General features: G+C 29.3%; 1 protein-coding gene across 15 annotated transcripts in view; it reads left to right on the top strand.

Moving 5' to 3' along the window:
- The window catches only part of LOC139481344 (epidermal growth factor receptor kinase substrate 8-like), a 69,919-nt gene that overhangs the window by 25,311 nt on the left and 17,912 nt on the right, over positions 1 to 26,696 (top strand). For 5 of the 15 annotated variants that reach the window (XM_071264587.1, XM_071264592.1, XM_071264591.1 and 2 more), the window contains 12 exons: positions 202 to 435; positions 1,639 to 1,733; positions 2,275 to 2,404; positions 2,927 to 3,030; positions 3,377 to 3,615; positions 4,543 to 4,672; positions 7,325 to 7,371; positions 8,082 to 8,369; positions 10,336 to 10,428; positions 11,661 to 11,736; positions 12,511 to 12,624; positions 18,730 to 18,820. In XM_071264587.1, the coding sequence (XP_071120688.1) occupies positions 202 to 435; positions 1,639 to 1,733; positions 2,275 to 2,404; positions 2,927 to 3,030; positions 3,377 to 3,615; positions 4,543 to 4,672; positions 7,325 to 7,371; positions 8,082 to 8,369; positions 10,336 to 10,428; positions 11,661 to 11,736; positions 12,511 to 12,624; positions 18,730 to 18,820 (1,641 nt within the window). Of the gene's footprint in view, positions 1 to 201; positions 436 to 1,638; positions 1,734 to 2,274; positions 2,405 to 2,926; positions 3,031 to 3,376; positions 3,616 to 4,421; positions 4,492 to 4,542; positions 4,673 to 7,324; positions 7,372 to 8,081; positions 8,370 to 10,335; positions 10,429 to 11,660; positions 11,737 to 12,510; positions 12,625 to 18,729; positions 18,821 to 26,696 lie in introns of all 15 variants that reach the window. The other 10 variants (XM_071264601.1, XM_071264599.1, XM_071264597.1 and 7 more) reach the window with 5 other exon arrangements.

Below are 26,696 nucleotides of genomic sequence, written 5' to 3'. Positions count from 1 at the left end.
TTGAGGTCAAATGTGTGAGCTTTTAATACTTTAATCAGTTATAATTAAATTTGTACCCTCCTTGATTAAGTATGTGAGGCAAATATCTGGCACAAAACCCATGCATATTTGTACAGAAGCAGCATGCTTTGCTCTACATTTTTTCTCATAACTAAATTTTATTTCATGTATAGTTATATTCGCATGATAATTCATTTGTAGAACAAAGTTCACGATACCAATTCAAAACAACAACATTACGTGATGAAGGTATGAAATCAAATGCTAGTAACAATGGTTTACGTTTACAAAATGAAGGATTCCGAGTTATTCCTAGTTCGGAAGGATTTAGACCTCCCAGTGAAGGCTTTAGAACAGAACCTTTTAGAGCACAGAATGAGGGCCCTAGAGGAGACATGTATTCTCTTCCCATGCGTGATAAAGACTCTGTCAACAGTGAGTGGAACAGGTCACGGTGCATGCTACAAGACTATTTATTATTGCTTGCCTTTGCTTACTTTTTTAGCATTTCCAAGAATTTATTCAAGGAATACTGGATATATTAGTTATTTGTTACTGCATTTTTCAGACTTTATTTTTTATTTAGAAAAAGGCAATTTTTCTACTTGTAACTTGCATGACTAAGTAATATATATATGAAAACTTGATTTGAATACAGTTTTTATGGTCTCCTTTTCAAATCAGTTAATTTTGTTGCAATTGTCAAAATGAAAAAAAGTATTCATTTTCATTGTATTTCAATAGACAAGAAATAAAAAAACAAATTTCAACTTGAATAGATTTTACACATAGCAGTCTTGATTAAAAAGCTTGATTTGAAATAAAAAGGAAAACTTGCCTTTTACATATTTATGTTACATTTTTAGTTTTAGGCATTTTTCAATGTAGCAAATTTTATGTTGTTAGATGAATATATTTTTTAGTTGCATTTATAACTATTTATAATTAAGTTGGAATGTTCACGTTATGTTACATATTTATTTCTACAAAAGTATGCAGATATAGTGACATGGGGATAAAGCGTTGGTGCTTTATAGGGCTATTTCTATTGAAATTTATGTACAAGTCTTAGATGGCTTATAAACATCCGTTAAAACAATTTAATGTAAGCAATTTTCATAAATATTCTCATTTCATAGAACAAGCATTTCATTTCTTTCCTTGTACATTAATTTCAATTGAATAGTCCTCTGTGCCAACATGCATGCTTCTTCAGTTAAAATATAAATTTCCACAAGAGCTTGTTAAAATGCAATTTCTCGTGTTTTGCCAAAACTCTGAGCTTCAGGCTTTCAGCAGATGCTTATTAGTGATTTTTTTTTAAATGATTTTTAAAAAAAAAATTCAGTACTTAAGTGTCATTAATATTATAATATTTCAGTCCTAATTTATCGTTTTAATATTAAAGATTAAACTATTTTTAATCAAATTTAGTAAAAAGAGTGTTAGAATTAAATTGGTAGTTCAAACTTTCACTGTAAAACATTTTTAAAACATTCTAAACAGTTGGAAGCAATATTCTTTCAAATTCATCAAATCCTTGTACCATTTTAATGTATTCCAACATCAATTAATAACAAAACATATAATATTATTGCCAATAATTTAGTGTTTAAAACTGTATTAACTGTTTTACAGGTGGAAATAGGGGAGGTAACTTTGGTCAATCACAATACAGAGCATCATACACTGAACCTCCTGGTGGACAAAATGAAAGTTTAGAAAGGGATGTGGTAAGGTTTTTATGATCTAAGGGAGATAACTGCTCATTTATATCAAAATATCAACTTCATTCAGTATTACATATATAGGTCATAATATAAAGGACTGAATTTCTTTAGAGGTGTTTTAAAAAATGTATTGTTCTTATTGACAGTGCCATGTTCATGTTATTCCCTATATCATGTTATTACATCATTAAGATCCCTGATCTTTTTGAAGTTTTTCTAGTTCTTTTATCTTTGATCAGTGCTTAAGTATTTTCTTCTAATGCACACTTCTGTTAGTCTTAATTTATACAGTCTCAATTATTACGGAAAGCCTATGAAAATTTTTGAAAAATTAGGGAGTGCTATTATAAATTTGTACTTTCATTTGACTAATTGCAAGATTAATTTGTTATAAAAGAGTTCTGGAGACATCAGTAAAATTTGAGTATTTTAAAAACAGGAGGAAGTATTTCGCTTAATAAGATAATAAGATATTTACGCTTTCATCTGAAAACAATATCCTACCTTAGTTAAATAATATAGTTTTCACACTTTCATATTTCAGCAAATTTTAAACTCTTGTTTTGATGACATTGAAAAATTTGTTGCCAGACTTCAACAAGCTGCTGAGGCATACAAAGAATTAGAAAATCGTAAACGTGAAAGACAGTCACATAAAAAGAAAAACGACAGAGGTGAGATAAGTTTATAATGATTGTAATATTATGACAAAATAAAATTGAGTATGGAATCTGGGAATGTGTCAAAAAGACAGCAACCCTACCAAAGAGCAAATAAACAACCCAAGTTCATAAATTGGTCTTCAACACAGGGAAACAATCAGCAGATGTGTATTAGCTCAGCGAAAATGGATTTCATACTTAATTCCGAAGCATATAAATGAACCAAAATTAAGAAAAACTTACAAAACTAACAAAAGCCAGTGACCTCTGACTGGGAACAGACACAGAAATGCAGTGAGGTTAAACATTTCTTTGACCATACTATTAATATGGTGTAATGGTTTCTTTACTAGAGAGGATTATTTTTATCTTAAAATTTATCATTGATGGATACAATTTTTAAACAAAAAATAATTGAAATGGAGGAAAAATTTGATTTGTTTGGTTGTTTGTTGGAAACATTTACATATCTATAACATTTTAATCGATTTAGTAATTGATATTTTAAGTCAATATGATTTATTATTTCTATAGCCCCACCACCAAGAGATGGTATGTTAAACATGAGGGCCAGACCTCCACCTGGTGATGACTTCATAGATATCTTCCAAAAAATCAAATGTGCTTTTAATCTACTGGTTAGTATAGACATGTATTACAATTTTATTTTTGTTTCTTATACATGATAGTTGTGATAATACGTTAATTTAGAATTTAAGACATTTTTGTAGCATTGATACTAAATGCTGCACAGGCAACCATTTTGATTTGGCCACCAAATTCGATGAAACTAAAACTCTTTCTAGTCAAAATATAGTTTGAAAAGGATAAATGAAAATAAAGTGGAAAACAGTATGTGAATTAAGGAGAAATAGCAGTGTCAAAATACAATGACTTTAAAATAATTGATTTAAAAAAGTTTGTTTTGTTATAGTCCTGTTTGAATCCAATGTTAATTTACCATAATCTTTTCTTATTTTGTAGTCAAAATTAAAGGCACATATTCATGATCCCAATGCTCCTGAACTTGTACACTTTATCTTCACACCTCTTAGTCTGATATATGAAGCTAGCAGGGATCCAGTTCATGTTGGTATAGACCTTGCCTCCAAAGCAGTAGCACCATTGTTGACAAGAGAAGCCAAAGAGCTGTTATTGAACTGTTTGACCTCTAAAGAGTTAGAGTTATGGCAGCTGTTAGGCAGGAATTGGACCACATCAGAGTAGGATTTGTATACTTTATATGGGACTTTATCTGCAAATAAGAAAATACTTTTTTTTTATGCCCCATTTATGGGCATTATGTTGTCTGGTCTGTGCGTCCGTCCGTCCATTCGTTCGTTCGTCTGCCTTTCTTGCTTCAGGTTAAAGATTTTGGTCTAGGTAGTTTTTGATGAAGCTGAAGTCCAATCAACTTGAAACTTAGTAAATATGTTCCCTATGATATGATCTTTCTAATTTTAATGCCAAATTAGATATTTTATCCCATTTTCACGGTCCATTGAACATAGAATATGATAGTGCGGATGGGGTATCCGCATATTTGAGACACATTCTTTTTTTAATTAAACTGATGTTACATCATAGTGTGTTGATATTGCAAGTACATGTATTGTCACAGAATATTATCCAATTACATTTAAAATGTGATAATTTAGAACTTACCAAATAGATGAAACAGAAGCAAAAAAAAAAATGATGTATCCATCCGATTTAAAAAAAAAACAACATGTAATATGTTTGAAATGGTAATTGTTTATCCTTGAACAAAGTAATGTGTAGTGTTAAATAGGATTACAAGAGAACTTATAAGTTTTAATCTTGCTGATTTTTAAGGTCATAGGACAGTTCATTTTCAACGTTGCTATGATAACATCAATGATCGTACTCATGATGTGAAAAATATGATAGATTTATAATTTATTGATAAGGAAAGATCTATTATATGTAAGTGCAATTTTTATTTTTATTTTATAATGTTAACATTGCTAGTCTATGGTAACTAATTTGAGTTTTGCAACCTTTCCAGAGATGAATATCCAGGTCATGTGGAAGCATTCTGTCCAAGATTTTACAATGGTTGGACACCAGCACCTTCAGTATGTATTTTTAGAACAATGTAGAATTGATAGTAATCTTTATTATTACAGAGATGAGATGCAAAGCACTCAACGCAATCTATTCAAACCTACAATTGACAAAAGTCAGTTGGAACAGTCCCTAGCCAATCATAAACATCAGATAGAAGAAAACACACGAGCTGAAGAAGCTAGATTTCAGGTAGCCATGGTAACCAAATGCTTCAGCTTTTGTGATTTGCTAGTTAATTTCTCAAGCAGATTCAGTTCTATCCTATGTTACTGTACTAATTGTTTGTCATTAGGGGAATCAGAACGTGAGAAATTCCTAAATCGTTATCGAAAAGAGTATTGACTATTTCATGCTTTAAAAACTCGATTAGAAGATCTCATGTTTGTAGGCTAGTTTATGTGTTGGTGATATAAATAGCATGAGGAACTTTTTTAAAAGTTCTTGTCTGTCATAGAGGCAGTTGTGATTAGTATTTATGGCATTTCAATATATATGTGCAAATACAGTCAAGGTTTTTTTCTTCAAATGATTAATTTGAAACTATTTCTTATCAGAATTTATCTAACTGGAGAAACAAAAAATGTCTGCTGCCTCATGGCTATGAACTTTCATCCTTTAGACAATTTTAACGCAACTATTATTTTTACAATTTTAGCTTGTTCAATAAATATTTTAAGTTAGTTTATATTTTAGTTTAAATCTAAATAAATGAAAAGAAAAAAATTATTATCTGGTACAATTTTTCTTTTAAAAAATCTGACTTGGAATGGCATCAAGATAATTTGACGGGAAAAAAAATTGAATTACACAAATACTTATTACCACTTGCCTCAGGTGTTTGTTTTCTATATATATATATATGCAGATGTTTGTTTATTTTGTTGTCGCTATATTATCATATATAAAAACATATTAGTAGTTAGAGCTAAAAAGTCTTTTCAGGTTCTATTGAAGGAACTGTAATTCAATGGGATCAATTCAAAGGAATATCACATGATTGATTTTTCTGCAGTTAAAGCGTTTTTCAGTACAAAACCTCTCCGGATGCAGGATTTTATCGCTGTGTTGAAGACCCATTTGTGGCCTTCAGTTGTTTTTTGCTCTTTGGTCTGGTTGTTGTCTCTTATACACATTCCCCATTTCCATTCTCAATTTTATGTTCATGATAATTATTAATGGTTCTAAGGACATTTTGAACTATCTCAGTAGTCTTGTGGTAGAATTCTTGCCCTTAATGCAAAGGTGGTTGGTTGGATCAAATCTGTTGAGACTAGACTTGAAAATTTGTTTTTGCTGTTTTTCCACTGAGCTCATTTCAATTAGAAGTAAGAGCAAATATTGGTCAACTTTGCAGTTATGAGTAGTTAGACATGAGTTTTTGGGCAATGTTTACCTTTTTAACTAGCATGGTAAAAATCTGGCTCAGAGTGCCTGTCTTAAGTACAAAGCAGGTCTGTATTCATATCAAACTCATTTTTTCTTGTCCTGATATTTATTTAATGTTTGCCACTGGACAATATACAAATCCACTAAAAGATGAAGGCAATATAAACTTCTACTGAAACAGGGGATTTTGGTCCTGGCATTATCTAAGTTGCAGGCAACTGTTCATCCAAGAATTGAACTTTTGGTTATCGATGAGGACATCTAAGAAAGACTTTTAAATCAATGAATGCTTTACTTAGATAGTGCTTATAGATATTCACAGTAAAATGTGTAACGCTTGTAATGTTATCAATAGTTAGTAAATTAATGTGAAACATTGCTCTGTTAAGCTTTAGCAGTTGAAATAATACAAAATATATGTATAATCAGATATAAGGATAACAAGAATTATAATCAAGAAAATCTAAAAAAAAAATTTGCACATATATTTACACATGTACATATTTTACCCGAATAGTCAAGTCTTGAGATTTAACTACTCATACATTCAATCCTTTGAAACAAACCTTTGTAGTAACAATTTGACTCAATACTTGTTTGGAAATAATCTTATATAATTAGAAACAAAATATTCTGACAGTGAGACCTGCAGTGTTCAAAATAATTAGATGACATTTGATTTGATGATTATAATTTTGTTTAAGATATAAAAATAGTTTTACAATTCATATGCAGATACACTTATGTTGTTTTACTTACCAGTAGATAGTCAAGTATTAAATGTGAAGACTGCATGTCTAACATGAATACTTTAAGGCTTTCACATGATTGAACATTGTTTTGAATTACTGCTAATTATCATTAAAACCATCACAATAAAAACTCTGCTATTTGATAGAACAATCAAAATTAACTACAGATTATATGCTTCACTTACAAGGATCTGACGAAGCTCTATTCTACTTTCTGTTTAAAAAACTTCATTCTACTTTCTGTTTAAAAAGCTCCATTCTACTTTATGTTTAAAAGACCTTTCAGAATCCTTTGGTTTGTCTTGATGTAGACACATTTTTGAAAATTTGGAAGCAGGAATTTTACAAACTGAGGTTAAAACTACTTGAACAGAAGGTGAAAGGAATGTTTTCAGATCTTTGTAAGCAAAGCTAGGAACCTAGATCTGTATTTTATTCAGATTGTTTAATAGAATGTGTGTTTTTGCTGTGTAAACTTTAGGATGTATCTCTTAGTGTGCTGCTATCTGAGTTGGCTAGTTTAGTATGGTAATTAAAGCTTGCCAATCTAGTCATGCTGTCATCAAAATTGCTGAAATCACTTTGCCTTACATGGTCCTGTCATTACACATAGATGGGCTGCAAAGTCCATGAATCATATTGGTGTTATTGATGCATTATGTTTTATATATTATATATTTATGAATTATTTTGCTACTTTTAGTCCCAGCAGATGATAAGACAGTTACCTCCACCAAGAGAAGAACCCAGGTTTGTATTTATATGGTTATTCTTGCACAACCAGGATGTGAAAATACTTACCCTGTATAAATGTTGTTTTTATAAGTTTTTCAAAATTTTGACATTTGTATTATGATATGGTTAATAAGTTGTCAATCTTTTGTAAAATTAAATTAATTTTATATGTTATGATGTACTATATTTGTAGAATATTTAAATTAAGCCACTTCACATGTTCAAAAGATATAAGAATATGTGATATAAGTACCAATGAGACAACTCTCAATCCAAGTCACAAATCGAACATCAAGCTATAAAGGGCCCCAAAAATGAATAGTGTAAAACCAGTCAAATGGGAAAACCAACCTATATAAAGGGCGTTAATAAGAAAAGATTTTATTCATTTGAGTTTCGGTCCACCTATAGATCTCCATAGTCCTGTTTTTTTTGTATTTTTTAGTAAAAAATATTGGTTAAGAAGATTTTTATTTACATATCAGTTTTTCAACAGCAAGAAAATGACTGAACATTTATTTTAATTGAATGCTCAGAATACTGTAAGATCTCAAGATTTTGAGTTGGCTGATTGAATCTAGTATTTAGTAAAAGCATGCTAGTATTGTGTTAAAAATAACACTTGAAATATCCTACTGATATAATAGGTGATTGTTAAAATAATATGCAGAGTATTTCCAAAGTGGTCAATACTAAATTTTGAATGTTTGCCTGATTATTTACAGAGATGATTATAGAGCTACAAGAGATAATTATGGATCTACAAATTATGGCAGAACACAACCCGAGGAACCTTCTTACAGTCGAACTCGACGAGAAGAGGAACCAAGCTACCACACAGGACCTATTGGTGCTTCTTCAAGGATTGGCCAGTCATTCAGACCAGAAGAAGATGACCATTATCGACGAGAACCAATGTACGATAGGAAACATCCCTCTACCCCACCTCCTGGTGCAGTCACTAACCCTAATGTAGCCAAGTACCAAGAATATGTTGAAAAACACATAGATAGGTGTGGTTATACTAACTTGTAAACTTCAATACAAAATACTTGCAAGAAATGGATGATTTTGATAAATTATAAAGAATAAAGTTAATAAATCAATCCACTATACAATTTTAACGATTTTCAAATAACTTAACATTTCATTAAGCTGTCTGAGCATCCTTTAAAATGTGATGCCTGAAACAATTTTGTTAAAGATTTTATTTTTAAATCTAACAAAATAAAAGTTGGATGGAAATTAGGGAATGACAGACCTACATTGTTTTGTTAAACTTGTCAAATTTCAAATATTGAAATAATTTTTTGTCTTTTATTTTTTTATATACTAAAAGTTCTAAATTATTTCTTGAAAGTATTTTCTGTGCTGAAAATGTTGAACAGATGTTTAGTGGTTCAGAAATGATCAGAGACTTTATACATTGACAAATAGCTAATTAAGAAAAATGGAAGAAAATAAAATGCTGATATATATATATCAAGTTCAACATTTTCCATATACTATTGGATGTTTGTGTGATACTTAATTTCACTATTCTGAGGGATCATTTCAAGCTCAATATGTTTTAAAAAAAACGCAATTTAGACTTTATATTTAACTGCATCAAAATTGTACCTTTTGGGTATTATAAATTTGTAAGAGCCTTTGAAATGTTCTCAAAGAAATATATCCCTTTTTTCACAGGTCCGCTTCAGTATTTAATTTGTAATGTATATTACTTTCACAATGAATACAAATACATAATTTCACAGTACTAGGTTTAATGGCTTGCAATGCTTTACTTTGTATTTTATATACATATTACTTTGGATATTTAAGTTGTAAAAAGCACCATTACCAACTTATCACCTGTTCATTTCTTGATGTCTTCTCTGTATTAATCTTCAAAACAGTGAAATCAAAGACTTCTGCTGACGTTTATATCAGGGGCCTTCATGTCTTCCGTTCTTCATTGTTATGATGTTCCAATTAATTTCTAGTTATACCCCTGCTTTAAAATGCTGTTTCATCTCTGTCTGTCTGTCCATCCCATGAATATTTTTCATTGCATCTTTCTCAGGAACTACATTATAAGGATTTCTGAAATTTGGTTTTAGGGTTTATAGTTAAATAATAGTATATATAAGTGGCTCAACTGTGTGATGTGTTCAGATTCATCATTCAACAACTTCCTGTTTACCCAAGTATTTGGGCGGGAAACAGTGATTAGTAGCTCCTTGTTTCACTTGTTTTTTTGGGGTTTTTTTCTTTGATATATGGTCATACTAGTTATGTTTTCCTAGTCTTACAGTACCCCTCTATATGCTACATAAAAGTGGTTTTATAAGTAGTTCATCTTCAGGGATTGCAACTAATCTACCAATCAATGAAAACCATTATCTGTTGTCTTTGTTATTGTCAAATAATACATCTTGTACTAAAACATTGTTTAACCTTCTCAAAACCAATGTGAATTTCTCTTACCAAAAGTAAATATTTAAGAATCCATCCTCCCATTGCATGAACATATTTTATACAAATTATTCTAAGACCTATATATATTTATACAAATATTTAATTTGGCATGACGATTATTTAAAATCATGTGATGTTAAGTATCTTAGACCAAAGTCCAATTTGCCAAGATTGCGAGTTTCCTTACAGTAATACCATTAAAAATAATTGAAAATGTGTTCCTTCATTGCTGCTGTCAAGCTGATATTTTTCTCATATTTAAGATGAAATAATGAAGTATTTTTAGTATTTCAAAAGTTGTGATCTCGTTAAAATTTAATATCAAAATGTTATATAATTTGTCTGATATTTTCTCTAAATGCAGCCTATAACTTTATGATTCACATGCTACTGAAAACAGAAACTCACTATTGAAATTAAATTTTGTGATTACACAAATTCCACATCTGAAAAAGAAACCAAACAAATATGCTTTATAGTTTAATATCATACTAATCATCCAATATTGTTTACCAACAGAAACCAAGATGCACATAGATATTCTGGTGGTAATAAGTCTAGAAGCCAAGAAAATCAGGAATATAAGGAGGAATTAAGAAGGAAAAATGCAAAGTAAGTAACACAAAATAATATTCATTTAACAGAATCTTGTCACACCTAGGCTGAGAACTGAGTTTGGCATATTTTAGTATTTAAAATGGAATTGTTAGGTCTAACTAAAATAGAGAATAGAAATGGGGAATGAATCAAAGAGACAGCAACCTCACCAAAGAGGAAAAAAGACAACTGGAGTCCAACAATGGGTCTCCATTAAAACATACAAAGTACCCAGGAAGAAAAGATTGAAAATTGGTTAAATACTTTAAAGAACAATTTTAGAATTTCACTTTCATTTTCACTGTACAAAAAAACCTGGATGCTTCATACTTTGTATATAGATGCCTCATGTTACGAACTTTCCGTCAGTCACATGTCCAATGTCCCTGACCTCATTTTCATGGTTCAGTGACTACTTGAAAAAAAGTTAAGATTTTTTGTAATGTTAAATTCTCTCTTATTATAAGTAATTGGATAACTATATTTGGTAGTTTCCACTTGACCTCGACCTCATTTCATGGATCAGTGAGCAAGGTTAAGTTTTGGTGGTCAAGTCCATATCTCAGATACTATAAGTAATAGGTCTAGTATATTCGGTTTATGGAAGGACTGTAAAGTGTACATGTCCAACTGGCAGGTGTCATCTGACCTTGACCTCATTTTCATGGTTCAGTGGTCAAAGTTAAGTTTTTGAGTTTTGGTCTATTTTTCTAATACTTTATGTATTAGGTCAACTATATTTGGTGTATGGAAATATTCTGTGATCTCTATGTCTGTTACACAGGTTTTATTTGATCTTGACCTCATTTTCACGGTTTGGTCTGTTTTTCTTAATTCATAAGCAATAAGTCAACTATATTTGTTGTATTGAAGAATTGTTAGCTGTACATGTCTGCCTAGCATGGTTCATCTGACCTTGACCACATTTTCATGGTTCATTGATCAATGTTTTGTTTTCTTGGTAAATGTTGAGTTTATGTGACAGTTGTAATAAAGCTTTATATTTAGGTCTATCAACATAATATCAATGATTAGTAAAGAAGGCGAGACATTTCAGCATGTGCACTCTTGTCTTAATTGAGAGGTTGGAAAGACTTTCACCATTTTGTAAAAATAAATCCTTTTCAAGATTATAATTTTTTAAATACTGTATATAAGCATAGCACACATGTTTTCTATGTTAAATCAGGTATATTGTTTAAACCAAGTACAGAGTATAGTATGATGAATGAAAAATTATATTTTAGAATATATGAAGCTGTTCATGAACGAACAGGTAGAAATCAAAAAGAAATAACAGTAGAAAAAGGAGACATTTTAGAGGTAATTTATTATATAATAGAAAAGAAAGGATATGGGGGTATTCATCCATGACACACAATCAGTACATCTACAGCGAAAAGAAGCAAAGATGTATCAGTACATGTAAAGCAAAAAACACAAAAAGCAAAGATACAGCACTTGTATTGTTGTTCTTAACCCTCAAGTCAGAGTCAGGTCTTTTTATATTTTCTGAAGGCATTTAAATCAAAAAAAGATCAACAGCTGTTTCCATTTAGTCGAGTCTTATAAAAAATGTACTTATAAAAAATGATTTATGAATTATATTTTGAAACCCAATTAGCATCCAGTAGAAATCTGTATCCATGTAAATACTCTTTTTACTCCTTTAAACATATCAATTTTAAGCCAAATACATTCACACCAAGTACAATATTTCTAGCCGAAAACATTCTGAAGAAAAGATAAAGATAAAATATACATCTTTAATTGTAATGAGCAGAGATATTGTATAATATATATAGAGCTAACTCATAGTAATTAGTATATCCTTAATTGCAAAACCTTGTGCATTATTTCAGTGTAAAGCAAACATCAATTACACACACCATAAAATAAGGTTTTCATCATTCCAACTTTGATAGTGCAAATAAGCAGAAAAGTCAGTATTCAGATACAAAATTTACAACAAATTTCTTCTATTTTTGAAGTCATATATTCAAACTAAACTTTGTACACATGCTCACTTAAATGTGTTTTCCTTTTAGAATTTCAGTTATTCTAATGAACAAATTTTTGAGAAATGTTTTGTTTTAGGTATTAGACGACAGTAGAAATTGGTGGAGGCTACGAAACTACAAAGGTGATTCTGGATACGCCCCTTATACAATTCTACGAGATGCTGGTGATGATCGTAACGATATTGATCGGGTAAGGATTTGATATTTAGTGTTTAATTATGAGTTTACAATGGCAGAAGAAGTACTGGTTTCAGATATTCCTGAATATCAAGTCTGTTTTTAAGATGCAACAGAAAGTTGTTTTGCTCACATGGTGCAAGTGGAATTATGGGAATCAAGAAATTGATACAAATTAAATTTGTTTTGGTCTTTTTTCTGACTGATTATTCAGGAATATTAATTTTATTGCTATTAAAATATTGTGTTCTATTTTACTTAAATTACACGAATTTTAATATTTCAATAACAAAAACTGGTGGTATTTATTAACACAGCATAATAAAAAGAATTTCTTCACTGTTTTCAGTTACAGAGATATAACAAATATACTTTAAATTTTAATTGCAATCCATGTAAAATTTAATAATGGAAATGAAAAATTTCATTTGTTAACAAAATTGAGCTATCTTTTGTGTAAAAAAATTAGAACGCAATACTATAATTTAAAGATAGCAATAGAATTGGCTTATTTTATGTCATAATGTTGACAAGCAACAACATAATTAAAGGAATTGTAAGTTTTTGATTTATATATATGTTTGAATAGAATTACAAGTACCATCAAACTTTGATTTCATATTTTAGATTTAATTTTGACATAAAGTTAGCCTTCTTGTGTACATTTTTCAAACACAAAATAAAATTCAATACTGCACATGATTTGTCTAAAATATATAACAATGTATTATACTATTAGGCTTTTTACAAGATAGCCTTCCATATTTATTTTTATATTAACTTTTTGAGATGAAGATTTTTTTTTATTTTAAAGTTCGTTTTTTTTAGCAGCAGAGGCATAACATATTTTTCTATAAACATCTTTACGTTTTGTTTAAGATGTCAAGATTTCATTGTTTTTGTTAACGGTTGGACAGATGCTACGGGTGTCAAAATGATTTGCTTTCCATTAAAATAAATATGTTTAAATGATGATAATTGTTCCTAGAGGTAAATTTTGCATTTAGACATATCATTTTGCCTCCTATACATTTTGGACTACAGTTATCCAAGAAAAATCTAGAATTTTTTTCTATACGAACTTTTTATTTAAAAGAAGTATTGCTTTATGTCAAAAGACTGGTTACAGAGGCATATTTTCTGAATGACTTTTTCTTAAAAAGCATAATGCTTTTGATAATGCCTTTATCTTTATCTTTTAGAAACAAGCAAAACTGCTTTAAGCCAAATCATCAACAGAAAAGCAAATTGCTTTATGTCAGTTTAGCTTATTTAATATTTTCTATTCATGTTGTGTTGATTCCAAACAGGCTTTCAGAGGCACCCGACAACAATAGTGTCAGTAGCAGTTAGCTCCCTTTATTAAATTGACGAGTAAGATCCAAAGTATCAGCAGGCCATGTTCAATTAATATTCACATAGCTGATTCTGCTTATTCGTACCATTGTATACAACAGCTTCCTATTTTAACTGCTAAACACAAGCTTTAATATTATTTGGAATGTTTCACTTATTGTCAAGAAAAATTCATTTTCATGTGTCACCAAAAGTATTATGAAGTAATATTTAGAATAAAGTTAAATAAAATCGAATTAAAGGCTTAGTTTGAATTTCTTAATTTAATTCACAGACAAAAAAATACTGATCTTTCATCTGGTAATTAAAGGAGAAGGTTTGATTCAGTTACTTTTTATGCCCTGAAATTCAAAAATCAAAAAAGTTTTATAGCAGTTACCTCCCTTCAAATAAATTTTTTAGATGTTCAAGTGTTTTGAAAGGCTTGAAGAACTTTATATTTTTTTGTAATTTCAGAGGCTAATAATGGCTGTTATCATACCTCTTCCTATTTTAATTCTTGAAATATTCATTTATGAATGGTACACATGAAAATAAGTAGATAAAATTATGCCATATTGGGAAAAACACAGAATTAACAAAAGCTTGTATTTTATTACCACAGAATGTAGATTGAAATTTTAGTTCTTCTCTGTAAGTTGCTTTGTGGATTTTTGTTTTTATTATGGTCATTATTATATATATATATACTATTTTGTATGGCTCTTTTTAAATTCCTTTTTATTTTTACTACCGGTATGTGTATCAGGATATTTTCATATTTCCTGTTATTTTTCCACAAAATGACTTTTAACATTATTAAGAAACAAATTGTTTTCCTATTAATTAACCAATTAGGAAATCCAGCTTCTGTCCATGTACAGAATGGCTGCTTGACCAATCAGAATATCAGAAATGGTTATGTTCTTGTAAATGGCATCTGATCCAGTCAGTACGTCAAAATATATCATGTTCCCATAATTTTTGCTGATTTTAGATAGTAGTCAATCAAATTTCCTGGTATGCAATAACTCTGTTCCATATAGAAATTTGTTCTGAATTTTGATTATGGTTGGTTTTATATTACCAGAATGTGAGAGATACTTTAATGGATATGACCTATTTGGTAAATCATGCTGGATTCTTTGTCAGAGTTCATTGTAATCAAAACTAAAGATATTGGAAGTTGAGGCTTTGGTTGTGTTTGTAACAGTTGTTGTTTAAAATTATAAAAAAAGTCCTAGTTACATTTATGTAATTTTTTGTGAAACTTCCAGTGTCTATGCTTAATGTAGTTTTAGGATTCTGTCTTTTAAACCTTTTAGATTTTGTGATTTTTTTATGAACGTGTGATAACACTTTTAGCAGAAACACTTTTAATAGTTCTATTTTACTTATTAAAAAATAATACCTCAAACTGCAAATTAAAAATTCTACATTATTTGACTCTAAGTTTGTTTTCTCTAATTAGACTTCATCTGTATTTAAATAACTTTTATAGGAGAATGAATAGTGGTACAGGAAAATGTCTGAATAAATGATGTGAGGGTTTTAAAGAGCCGTTGTTATCTTCAGAAGAATATATTTTTGTGCTTGTATGAAAGTTGAAATTTGATACATTTTTCATGTTTTATCACTAGAGTCAGAGTTATAAACTTATTTTTTATAATTTTTTTTTCCAGTATATCTTACCAAGAACCCTTCAAGTAGCCCCTCACTGATATAGAAAATGATTGCGAGTAAATTACATTTTTACATGGGGATTTATATATATATTGTATGGTGTTTTTATACTTAATCATTTTAGAATCTTATAAGTTCCATCACCCGGTTTAAAGGAATATTTTTATCAATAGTAAGATGAGGCTAACACAATTATAGTTTAAAATTTTTTATAAGATGAATGCCAAGAAAATACTGTTACCTTAAAGATAAAAGATAAGAATTCCTTGAAAAGGAGAGAAAATAATTGAAACATTTTGGGATATATCATATATATGTAATTATTTATTTATTTAATGTAAAATATTTATAAATAACACAATATACATATAAATGTTTTGTAAGCAAAGAAGCCAGTAAAAACTTCAAATCTTAACAAAGAAAACTATCAAACACACCATGCCCAAAGTTAGGTTCAAACTTGTCGGGGAATTGAAGTAAAAAACATTGTTCAATGTTGAAATAGAATATATATATGGGCTTTATTCATTTGCACATGTACACAGATATACATTTCATAATTTTTTCACTAAACAGTTATAATAATTTTTGATAGGATTTTTGAGAATAAATGCATTTGGAAATATTTTTTTGGCTTCTCCTTTATGCTGTTCAAAAGTTTAATTTGTGGTCATTATGATGGGACTTTTAAAATTAGAAAAGCATGAATGTGTACTATAAAAAATATTTATGCGGTGTACTTCTTGATCTCAGTGGGCAGATCTTTCTCTATTTATAATAATATATTTGGAATATTAACTAATCATGTGGAAAGGTTATATGTCTATACTTGAGGAATGTACAAGTCATATAAAATGGAAAACCCAACTGATTTTTATATACAGACTCATTTTTTCCTGACTATAATCCTACCTCTATAACATTTTTTATTTCACTTTATTTTCTTTGTAATTCAGTTTCTATGAAGCTAATAAAGGTATTTTGAGTTGCTGTCTTAACTAATATTATATATTTTGTGGTTTGGGTTACTTATATAAGCATGTAAAACACTGCACATACTAAATATTTACTAATAGTCAGAACTGTATAAGCTGCACTTGTTTTTTGATTGGACATTTAGTTATAGATTTTAGAGATGCTTATTAATTATATATTTAAAATTTTACAAAAATTTGCACATTCAAAGAATTTCATATGCAATGTATTTTTTTTAGATTTATCATTTTACAGAAATTCTTTGAGATTTAGACAATACATTTATGAATTTCCAATAAACAAAATAATGAATTGTAAGATAAATGTCTCAATCATAAAATAAAATGTGCTAGTTAAGAAAATAATTGATAAAATGTAATGTTTTAAGATGTATGTTGCATGGCAAGGTTATAAGGTGTCATGCAAGGTCAAACTATATTTTGGTTACATGTACCAAATTTAAGTTATGAATTAGATCAATCAGAATTTAATGCTTTGCCGTTAAGTGTCTTTATGATGTCATTTACCTGATATTGAACAAGTTTCCAAATTGGTACCTTGTCAAGACCTCTATGAACTTATTTTCAGACATTTTGATAATCTCAAAAAGTGATCAAGTAAGGTAGAAGATGAAAACAATCTTTTTTCTTTTCAAGAGTTTCTGTCTGGCATTTGTTATTTTTCATGTTCTCATCTCGCTGACTATATGAGTCAATGTGCTTTTTATGATAAGGTAAATATATCTAGTGGAGGAAAATGACAATTTAATCATTTAATATGTAGTTGTTCTGATAAGGGAAGTGTCAATTTAAAACATTTATCTCATTTTCAAGGTTACATGAATTCAAGATATTGAACCAATTTTATTGAGATTAGTTTATCTCTGCTTGTGGCAGTGGCCACCTTATCTTACCCATAATGTATCAAGTTTGAGTATGAATGTGTATCTGATGTTCCAATTTGAATAGAACCTTGATCAGTTTCTCTTGTACCATTCAAACCTAATCTCTCAAGGGGAATCTAAATGTCTTGATATCGTCAGTTCCTTAATCACTACTGGCACTTATACAACTGGGCTTGTATCATATTTATAAGTTTAAACATTATCTGGTTCATAGTAGTCACCTGATCTTGGCCTCATTCTTCAGGTTCAGCAATTTTCTTGAAATGTTCTGTTAAATGCTTGAGTAATAACAATTGGACCATATATTGGCTGTGTGACAGGGGTAACCTGGCCTTGGTTTAGTCATTAACAATTTCATCCTCATGTTACAATCTTGATATCCAGTTACTGAATGTTGAGGAATAAATAACCTTTATTGCCAACCATTTAGTATAAATTTTCTCATTGTTGAAGGCTGTCCAATTGTAATTTATTGCTTACATCCTCTTCATTTGAACTTTGGTAGATCTCATTGGCAATCATACCACATTTCCTTATTATTTAATGATCATATTTGTTTAGGTGTACATGTTTAGAGGGGCAGTTATCCAATATCCATATATGCTAAAAGTAATAAAAATAAATATCTATTTTTTCAAGATATATTATAAATATTGATCGTAGAAAAGAGGCTTACTATGCTCAGGTGAATGACATTATAAAGTTTTAATAATATGACAGAATTAAAAAGAATATGTAATTCAGCATGTAGATATCAGACAATATTTATCAGTGTTATGGAGGTCATGCATTGCTTTAATATTGTCATAGTTATAAAGCTGCATATTGGATTTTTGATTTAATATCAATACTTTGCTAATTTTATTGTTGTAATATAAACAATATTTACTGTAACTTTAATGGTTATTTAGTAATTGAGAATATTTATTTGGAATTCAAACTTAAAATAAGAAACTCAGCGCATTGAATAGTAAAGATTTTTTTTATTTTCCTGAAAAAAAGGAGATTGTCAATTTATCCTTTACCATGAAAAACTTGAATGTGAGTATATATAAAAGAAAAAGAAACTAGTTAACGAGCAAATATAGCCGGGTTTGATAGACTTTAGATGGCTGCATTTGATGACCTTTCCTTTTTATTAATAACAATATTTGTTCCGCTACCTTTTAATTTATTTTTATATTCAATACAAAAATTTAATCTTTTTTTTTGCAATTTCAGAATGGTGGACGAAGAGGATCTATTGGTGGATATAGTGGAAACATTAACCAATCAAATCACATCCCTGTTGCACCTCCACCGCCACGCAAAGGTGATTACTTTTGAAAACATTCCATTGTTTTATAAATGCAATTAATGGACATACTTTTCAGGTTACCTGGATATTAGTTGCATATATAGTTATCATGAAGGGTATCTGTTCCTTCTTGACGATTTCAGTATCAATTTTCTGAAGAAAAAAAAACTAAATTATTACAGACTTATCTCCCTGTAGTGTTATTTACCACCTAATGTTTAATATAAAGTTTTCATGGTTGTGAAAGATGTTTTTTTTTCAAATAATTGATTTTTATATAATATATAATAGCTGCTTAGGGAAAGAAATTAAGTGAAAAAAACAATCAATTCTTGTCATTAAAATCTACAATTATACTAATTATACCTTAAAGGTATCCAGCTAATTATTTAAATGTTTGGAGTTGGTATTTTGAAAGTTTTCATTGCTCCCATATTTATCCTTATTTATCAATTAGGAGTAAAATCTTTTAGATTGCATAGATGGTAAACTAAATATTTTTTTTTCAAATAACGTTTATATGTTTTTATATTTTTGTTATATTTTATATCAAAATCAAAATTCTTTATTCATTTTGTATATGAGTTGTAAGCTTTACTTTTCTATAAAAGGCATAATAATATTCTTATAAACGGTTCCTAACATTTTTTTTTTATAACCGTTAGCATTTAAGTACGCAAACACTAACTACCATTAGAGAAATACTATCAATCTGATAAATTCCAATGATTTAACAAATACTGAATCATGTTTATGATTAAAATTTAAATCAAATCACGTTTATGATCATAAAGAAGTCCATATACAATCTATAAATATTACATATCATTTATATAGATATTTATAAACAGATACTGCTGTGACGTATTGATTAAGATTAATAATATAAACATATCATTGTTAAAAGTGTGTGTTCAGATGTAATCATGATTCATTAATTATGATTCACTAACCAAGTGTACATATACTAAACATTCACTTTCAATAGAATAGGATGTAGATTGTTCTCCCTGATGGAGGGGAAATTGGTGTACGATATAATTTATTCAAAAGGATAATAATTTTTTTGTGAAATAACATTTGAATAGAATTATTTTGAAATATGAGAAATCTGGAAAACTTTAAATATTAAAAATTTATAAAAGCATTTATTTAGTGATTGAGTTGAAAAATTGAATAAATAAAATTACACATGCTTTATGTCTAAACATAATCCTTACTTCAATATTACTTTTGCCTAAATGTAGAAATTTATCTATCTGTGGAGTATGTTAAGTTTTGTTTATGCCGGTAATTGTTACAGTGTTTTTTTCAAGAGTACAAACCAAAATGTATTCTTCTACCTACATTGAGTAGGGTAAACATCATAATAGACACAAATTTAATCTAAACTACCTATTGGACAAATCAACAACATGCTATTAAAAAATAGAGCAAATTGCATAAAAATAAGATAATAAAATATTCATGATAGCATGAAAAAAGGATACACTGTAAATAAACGTAGAATTATATTATTTAACATCCTAAAGGAGGGATTTGATAGTGCTAATGATATAGTAATAATAGCAGATAACAAATTATCGTCATTTTATAAGATATTGAATTAGTACAAGTTATTGGACTTATTAATTGTTGTAATAATTACTCCAACGAGGGTTACAGGGATTCTCACACACTGTGATATTTTTGTTAGTAGTTCTGTTTGAGATTTAGATAATTTTTATATAGTTGTCTGTTATTCAGAATTCATTTGTACATTTTTCATAGGAAGAAATATTGATTTTGATATTTCAAGGTTTGATGAATGATAGATTCTTATATATATTTGGCTTTGAGTTAAATACTTTTAAATGAAAAATAAGAAATAAAGATTTAATAGATATCAAAACAGGCTTTGGAAGAAGATATGATTGCAGCTCATTAAAACTTTTTTAACACCCAAAGAATAAACCAAATTCCAGTCAAGTAAACTGAATCTTTCCAAAGATGAAACGTTTTATAGATATATATGAAATGGTTGTATATATGTATTTGTCTCTATAAATATTAATATATGCATATTCATATTACATAACAAAATATAATATTATTGTTAAATCTGCACAACCAGATTGAGCAAAAAAAGAGTTTATTAATTTGTGAAGGTTGGTGAAGAGGATATGTTTGAGATGCCCCATAAGTCATTGAGAATTTATGATGAAAGTCCTTATATAGATGTCACTGACAGTTGATTTGTGATGCCCCAAGGTCATTAAGATTGATAAGTTTAATTCAGTAAGTCAACTGTTCTAACTAACTTACCAAAAGCTAAAGAGAAAAAATATTTCAATAGGAGCTTATTAGAGATTTCTATCTTAAAGTTATTCAGATATACTAACTGTTGTACACTGTAAAAGTTCTTGCACCTTTATAGTTTATCCTCTGTATTCTCCAATTGTACATAGTTTAGTTTTCCTTTAAAAAAGGAACTAATAATTGTACATATATATTAATATACACACCACTGGGTATTTGGCCAGTTAAACACTGGGGTTTGTATATGTCATACTAACCGTACCTTTAAATTCCCGTACTAACGAACAGAATAACAAAGTTTCAGAAATTTATATATTTTGGTTTATATTGGTTAATATATTGTCTTACAAGCATGAATTTGTGAAGTAAATATACTTTGGAAATATATTGAAAGGACAAAACTTTATGTTAATATGGTCTGATGAATTGGACCATATTAAAAAAGTGATACAAAATTTTGTCTTTCTACATACAGTTTCAAATTATAGCACTTTTTGTCCTTTACTAATATTAAACATATTTAACAACCAATTACAGCAAATTTATATGTGATATCATGTCTTATAGTTCTTAAGGAATTATTCTGTTGGAATAAGAACTTGAACTGTTAGACATGGTTTAACTATGACTGTGACAACATAATTTTTCATCAAAAGACATTGAGATAATATTGAAACATTTTAGTTTGGAATCATGACAGAAAATGAGGTCAGAAACATCATTATTTTAATGATGTATTGATTACAAAAAAAATTAATTGTCACATTCATAGATGGCAAGGATAATACCTCAAAACATAGAGGCTGTTGCAATTTATTTTACGCTTTTTTATTGCATTATTTAGATAATCCCTAAAATGCTGGAAAAAAAATCAAATTATTGGCTAACTAATATTAAGTTATAAATAACTGATAATATATATGTTTGTTAAACGTATATTGAAAAGTTTTTCTATGCAACAGCCTCATATTTGCATGTCACACAATATATACTTTAGACAAAGTCACAATTGCTTGCAATATTTCATGTCATTTCTGTAATGATCTAAAATGTATATAACACAAGTTGGACATTACAGAGTTGATCTTCTATAGCATTAAAATAATACATATACTTTATTCTTTACTGTTTATTAACCTCTCTGAATTATTTCATGCACTTCCTAAATCTTTATTAACATTGGCAATGGGAATGCACAGTTTTAGTGAACATATTTGCACACACATATATCATGTATATACATATATATATGGTAAATGGTTAACAAAATGAAATATTTTAGTCTTGACTTCTATTCATAGCAGATTTAGATGTTAGCTTCAATTTTCACTTCATGTTACAAGCAAAACTAGGAAAACAATATTAAAAGGTGTATATTAATTAAAGAACCGATTAACAGACTTATGCCAGCATTTCAAAAGATTCAGCATGACACTTTAATTTCTCAGCTCTATCAGTTTAAAAAATTTTGCATGCTTGCTGTCCCTTTTCTGGTTTTGCCACTTCCTGCCAGTTACAAAGACTTATGGGATATATTACCCAGCATTCCTCTTCACTTTCCTGTGAATTATTGCTGTAAATGGTTGTGAAATGTTATTGTATATTTATTTCACACTTATTCATATATTTGTAATACATTATTTTACCATGAATTAAAATATTATATGTATGGAATAAACATGTTTTATAGTTCTTGTTCATTAGCCATTGGAAGAGATGTTGATTTTAAGCCATCTGTTTCTAAGCATTCTCTAAATAAAGTTACTTTGACAAAAAAGTTTGTTGATGTGACAAAGACATAGTGCATGTCTTTACTCTTATTTGCTGTGGTATAGTAAGAGCTGATATGGTTAGATGAATTAGAATTCTCTTGTTCTGCAGGTGGGGATTATACTGGTTGTCCTCTCTCCTTCATAAAATTGTGTCAGGTAGTTCAATTACAGCTTCCAGAAACAGTAGAAAGTGCCTTATGATCATCCTGTACTGTATGACGCATTTTCATATATGTCATTCCTGTTAACTGATCATTTGTGTATAAAATATACATAATGGCAATTGTAATTTTGTCACATATTCTCAAAAATTATAAATCAGAGCTTCTGGAAAGTAGGTATAGGGCTTTATTTGAGCATGTTCTACTGTTGGATGTGTTTTCATATCCATTGCTTGTCAACAACCTTTTTACTGAATATTTTCATATAGCATATAGGTATGATATTGACCATTAGCTCACATTGTAAGTTGTTGCGCATATTCCCCTTGAAACAAATTATAGGAGAGTATATAGGAATTTGTTTGTCAATCTGTCCTTCAATTTGTCTAATTGAATTGTAATTGCAGTTACTTAAAGGCACGGGTACTGATGAAATGGATCACAATTGTAAGACATAACCTAAGATGTCCTAATGGCTAAATGATTATTATCCCAGTCTTCAACTCACTTGGAAGATTATCAAATTCGATTACTTCAATGTTGCAATATCTATTATATAGTAACAGTCTCTTGTAAAGTCAGCTCCTTGGAAACATCCAGATGGATATTGACGGAATTTAAAATAGTTGTAGAACACTACCTGAGTATTTAGCTCCATTCCTCATTGTCAAAGTGGAGATAATTGAATTTACTTGCTTTAATATTGCAATGTGTGATTAAAGTCTGATTCACTTTACTTGTTTAGGAGTTGTTGTTCTTAATAAATAGGAAAACGTCTTTTTCTGAAGTTTCAGTGCCATAATGTCTGAAAAATCAATCCAATACTTTTCAGAATCTAATATGCTGTAACTGATAAAAAAAATGGATGTTATGTTTGATAGAGACGATTTTCGCTTTTGCAGTTTTTGCAGTTTTTGCAGTTTTTAGTTGTTTCTATACAATGACTTATGAACTGTTCAGCAAATGCTTTTCAGAATTTATTATGCTTTGACTGATTACAATATGCAAATCAGGTGACCATTTAAACTTTGACCGTTCAAGACATATGATTCTCAGAAAAAGTAAAAAATGGAGACAGAATGTGGCAGACCAAAAAGCCTTTGAAAGAGCCATACATTATAACAAGCCAATTTCATTCGTACAAGCTGTCTTCTTTAAGTTCATCAAATATTATTACCTTCAAAATACAATAAACCAGGTTTGCTACCATATTGACAGTTCATTTCTTTTTTATGTCTAAAATATTTTTTCAGCTGAATGTTTGTTTTGGCTCACATGTGACAAGTGTTGTAGAATTGTAGTAATTATTAAAGGTACCGATTTGTCTGAGCCAGATGCGCATTTCGACAAGAAATGTCTCTCTGGTGATGGTCATGACCAAAATATTTGAAAATCCAAGGCTTATTGAACATATATAATAAAGAGCTTATAAACCAAAAATTGAGAAAAAAAGTGTAACCAAATTCGTCAAGCTTTGCATGAGGTAGATGTATGCCTTTATTTAATGTAGGCAACTATGTTTTGTGTATGGAATTATTTTAAAGTCTACTTGTCTCCCAGAGAAAATAATTTCATAATAAAAGGCATAAATTTATACTCGGTGAAGCAGGTTTGAAGTTCCAACATGCACACTTTCGAAATACAATGTATTAATGGTAAGAAACTAAAATGAATATTTTCATGGGTTTTTGTGCTGCTGATTTTAAGAAATAACGTCAGTGATCTCATACATACATATTATATTCAAACCGGCAAATAACGGGTCACCATTGGGACCTACGAAAAGTGACATTGAAGAGAGGTGACCTTTGCATACCTTTACTGTGTGACAAGAAGAGGGTAACCTGAAAAATACAGGATTTCCCTTAAAAGAGTTGACCTGGAAAGAAGGTTTTACTATTATATTAACCTAATTTGCAGTTCGATAGATGATACTTTGTAGAATAAGGGAATGGTATGTATTTGGTTTCAATTAATTCTAGGTCAACCATTTATCTCTCCCCTATGATATCAAACACACAGTATACCCTGTACGACCATTTTTAGATTTTTAGAAATTTTGTACTCTGACCTTTCCGTTTTTCAAGAAAAAATAGTTTCAATGAGTAGAAAATGTCTATCCAGATTTCTTGAAAGGGGGTTATAATTCCTTCAAACAGTTAAGGTTCCACTTTTTGGACTAGTTAGTTAAAATTCAGATAAATCAAGAAAAACATGAGATACTTATTTTTTGGCGGACAAAGGGGCACTCTCTATGCCCCTTTATCCCACATTTCAAAAAAAAATATATACTATCACTCCTTTTAATGGATTAAATGATCAACTTTAACTTAGACAAAGTGAGAGATAGCAATATACAAATAGGGAACGAAAAAAAATACCCTCATAAATGTTACCATCTCCTTTTCCTATCTTTCTTACAAATTAAGCTCAGTGTTGGATGTGCATGGTATGTAATCAGTATATTTCAGAAATTTGATTTCCAGCAGTTTTAATGGTCAGATATACTAAACATTTATTTGCTGTTAATAATATTGCTATACAATCCAATATAATGATAACAATCAATTACAAATAATTCATGCATTACTGTTCTAAATATATGATTAACTCATCATCCCAGTAGTCAACACTACGGTGTTGACATGAATATTAATTTTATGGTAAATTTTATAAATTTACTCTTTGCAAAGGTATGAATTATTTGAAATACTAAGGATGTTCTTATCCAAGGCAGAGATAGCTACAGCCGTATTTTGCACAACCTTTTTTGAATTCTGGGTCATCAATGCTCTTCAACTTTGTACTTATTTGGCTTATTAATTATTTTGATCTGAGCGTCACGGATAAGTCTTACGTAGACGAAACGCGCGTCTGGTATATTAAATTATAAGCCTGGTACCTTTGATAACTATTTACAATTAAAGACAAGGTAGGAATGCCAATCCTCTTTCATGTAAATACTAATTACATTTTTAATATATAATTTACTGTAATAGCGCCGAGTTAAATTACTAAAATACAAACAGTCTTGAAATAAAACTATGTATGTGATTTTTGGGATACGATTGCTTTCAAGCAATCTGTAGACTTATACCGGTGGCTCAGAGCAATTTCCCTCACGTCAATCGTTTTAATCTAAACATTAAGGAACATCTCAGATTCTTATGATTGTTTTGCTTTAAAAGGTAAAAACAAACAAAGGGATTGAACTTAATCAACTTTCCTATATATTTCGGCTTCTTCCACATTAAAAACTGACCGCCTCGAAATAGCACAATAGTGCTGAAAGTTTAGCTAATAACATCAATTAATCATTTAAATTTTAAATATTGCAGTTATGTGTAAATTTTCATCTTTTCTGAAATATGTGACTCAATAAGCTTTCTAGAAATAGTCATAAAGAGCTCAATTGTCTTTTAAGTGCAACCCATTGTACGCTGCAAATTTCCTGTTGCCATTAATTACAAATTTCCTCCTTTAGAAAAAAAATTGTCATTGTATTTCCTTCAGTTTATTTTTGAAAGAAAGCTGTACAATACCTTAAGGAGGTTCCCTTCTCAGTTTCAAAATAACAAACTTTTCATAACATAAGTATATATTGATGGGGGATTATTAAAGGAACCAAAAGAGTAAACAAAAACATATATAGGTCAATGT

Source organism: Mytilus edulis, chromosome 7, assembly GCF_963676685.1.
Source record: "Mytilus edulis chromosome 7, xbMytEdul2.2, whole genome shotgun sequence".
NCBI classification, from domain to species: domain Eukaryota; kingdom Metazoa; phylum Mollusca; class Bivalvia; order Mytilida; family Mytilidae; genus Mytilus; species Mytilus edulis.
The sequence above is the reverse complement of the archived record's forward strand: the minus strand, read 5'-3'. Positions and strand labels throughout refer to the sequence as shown.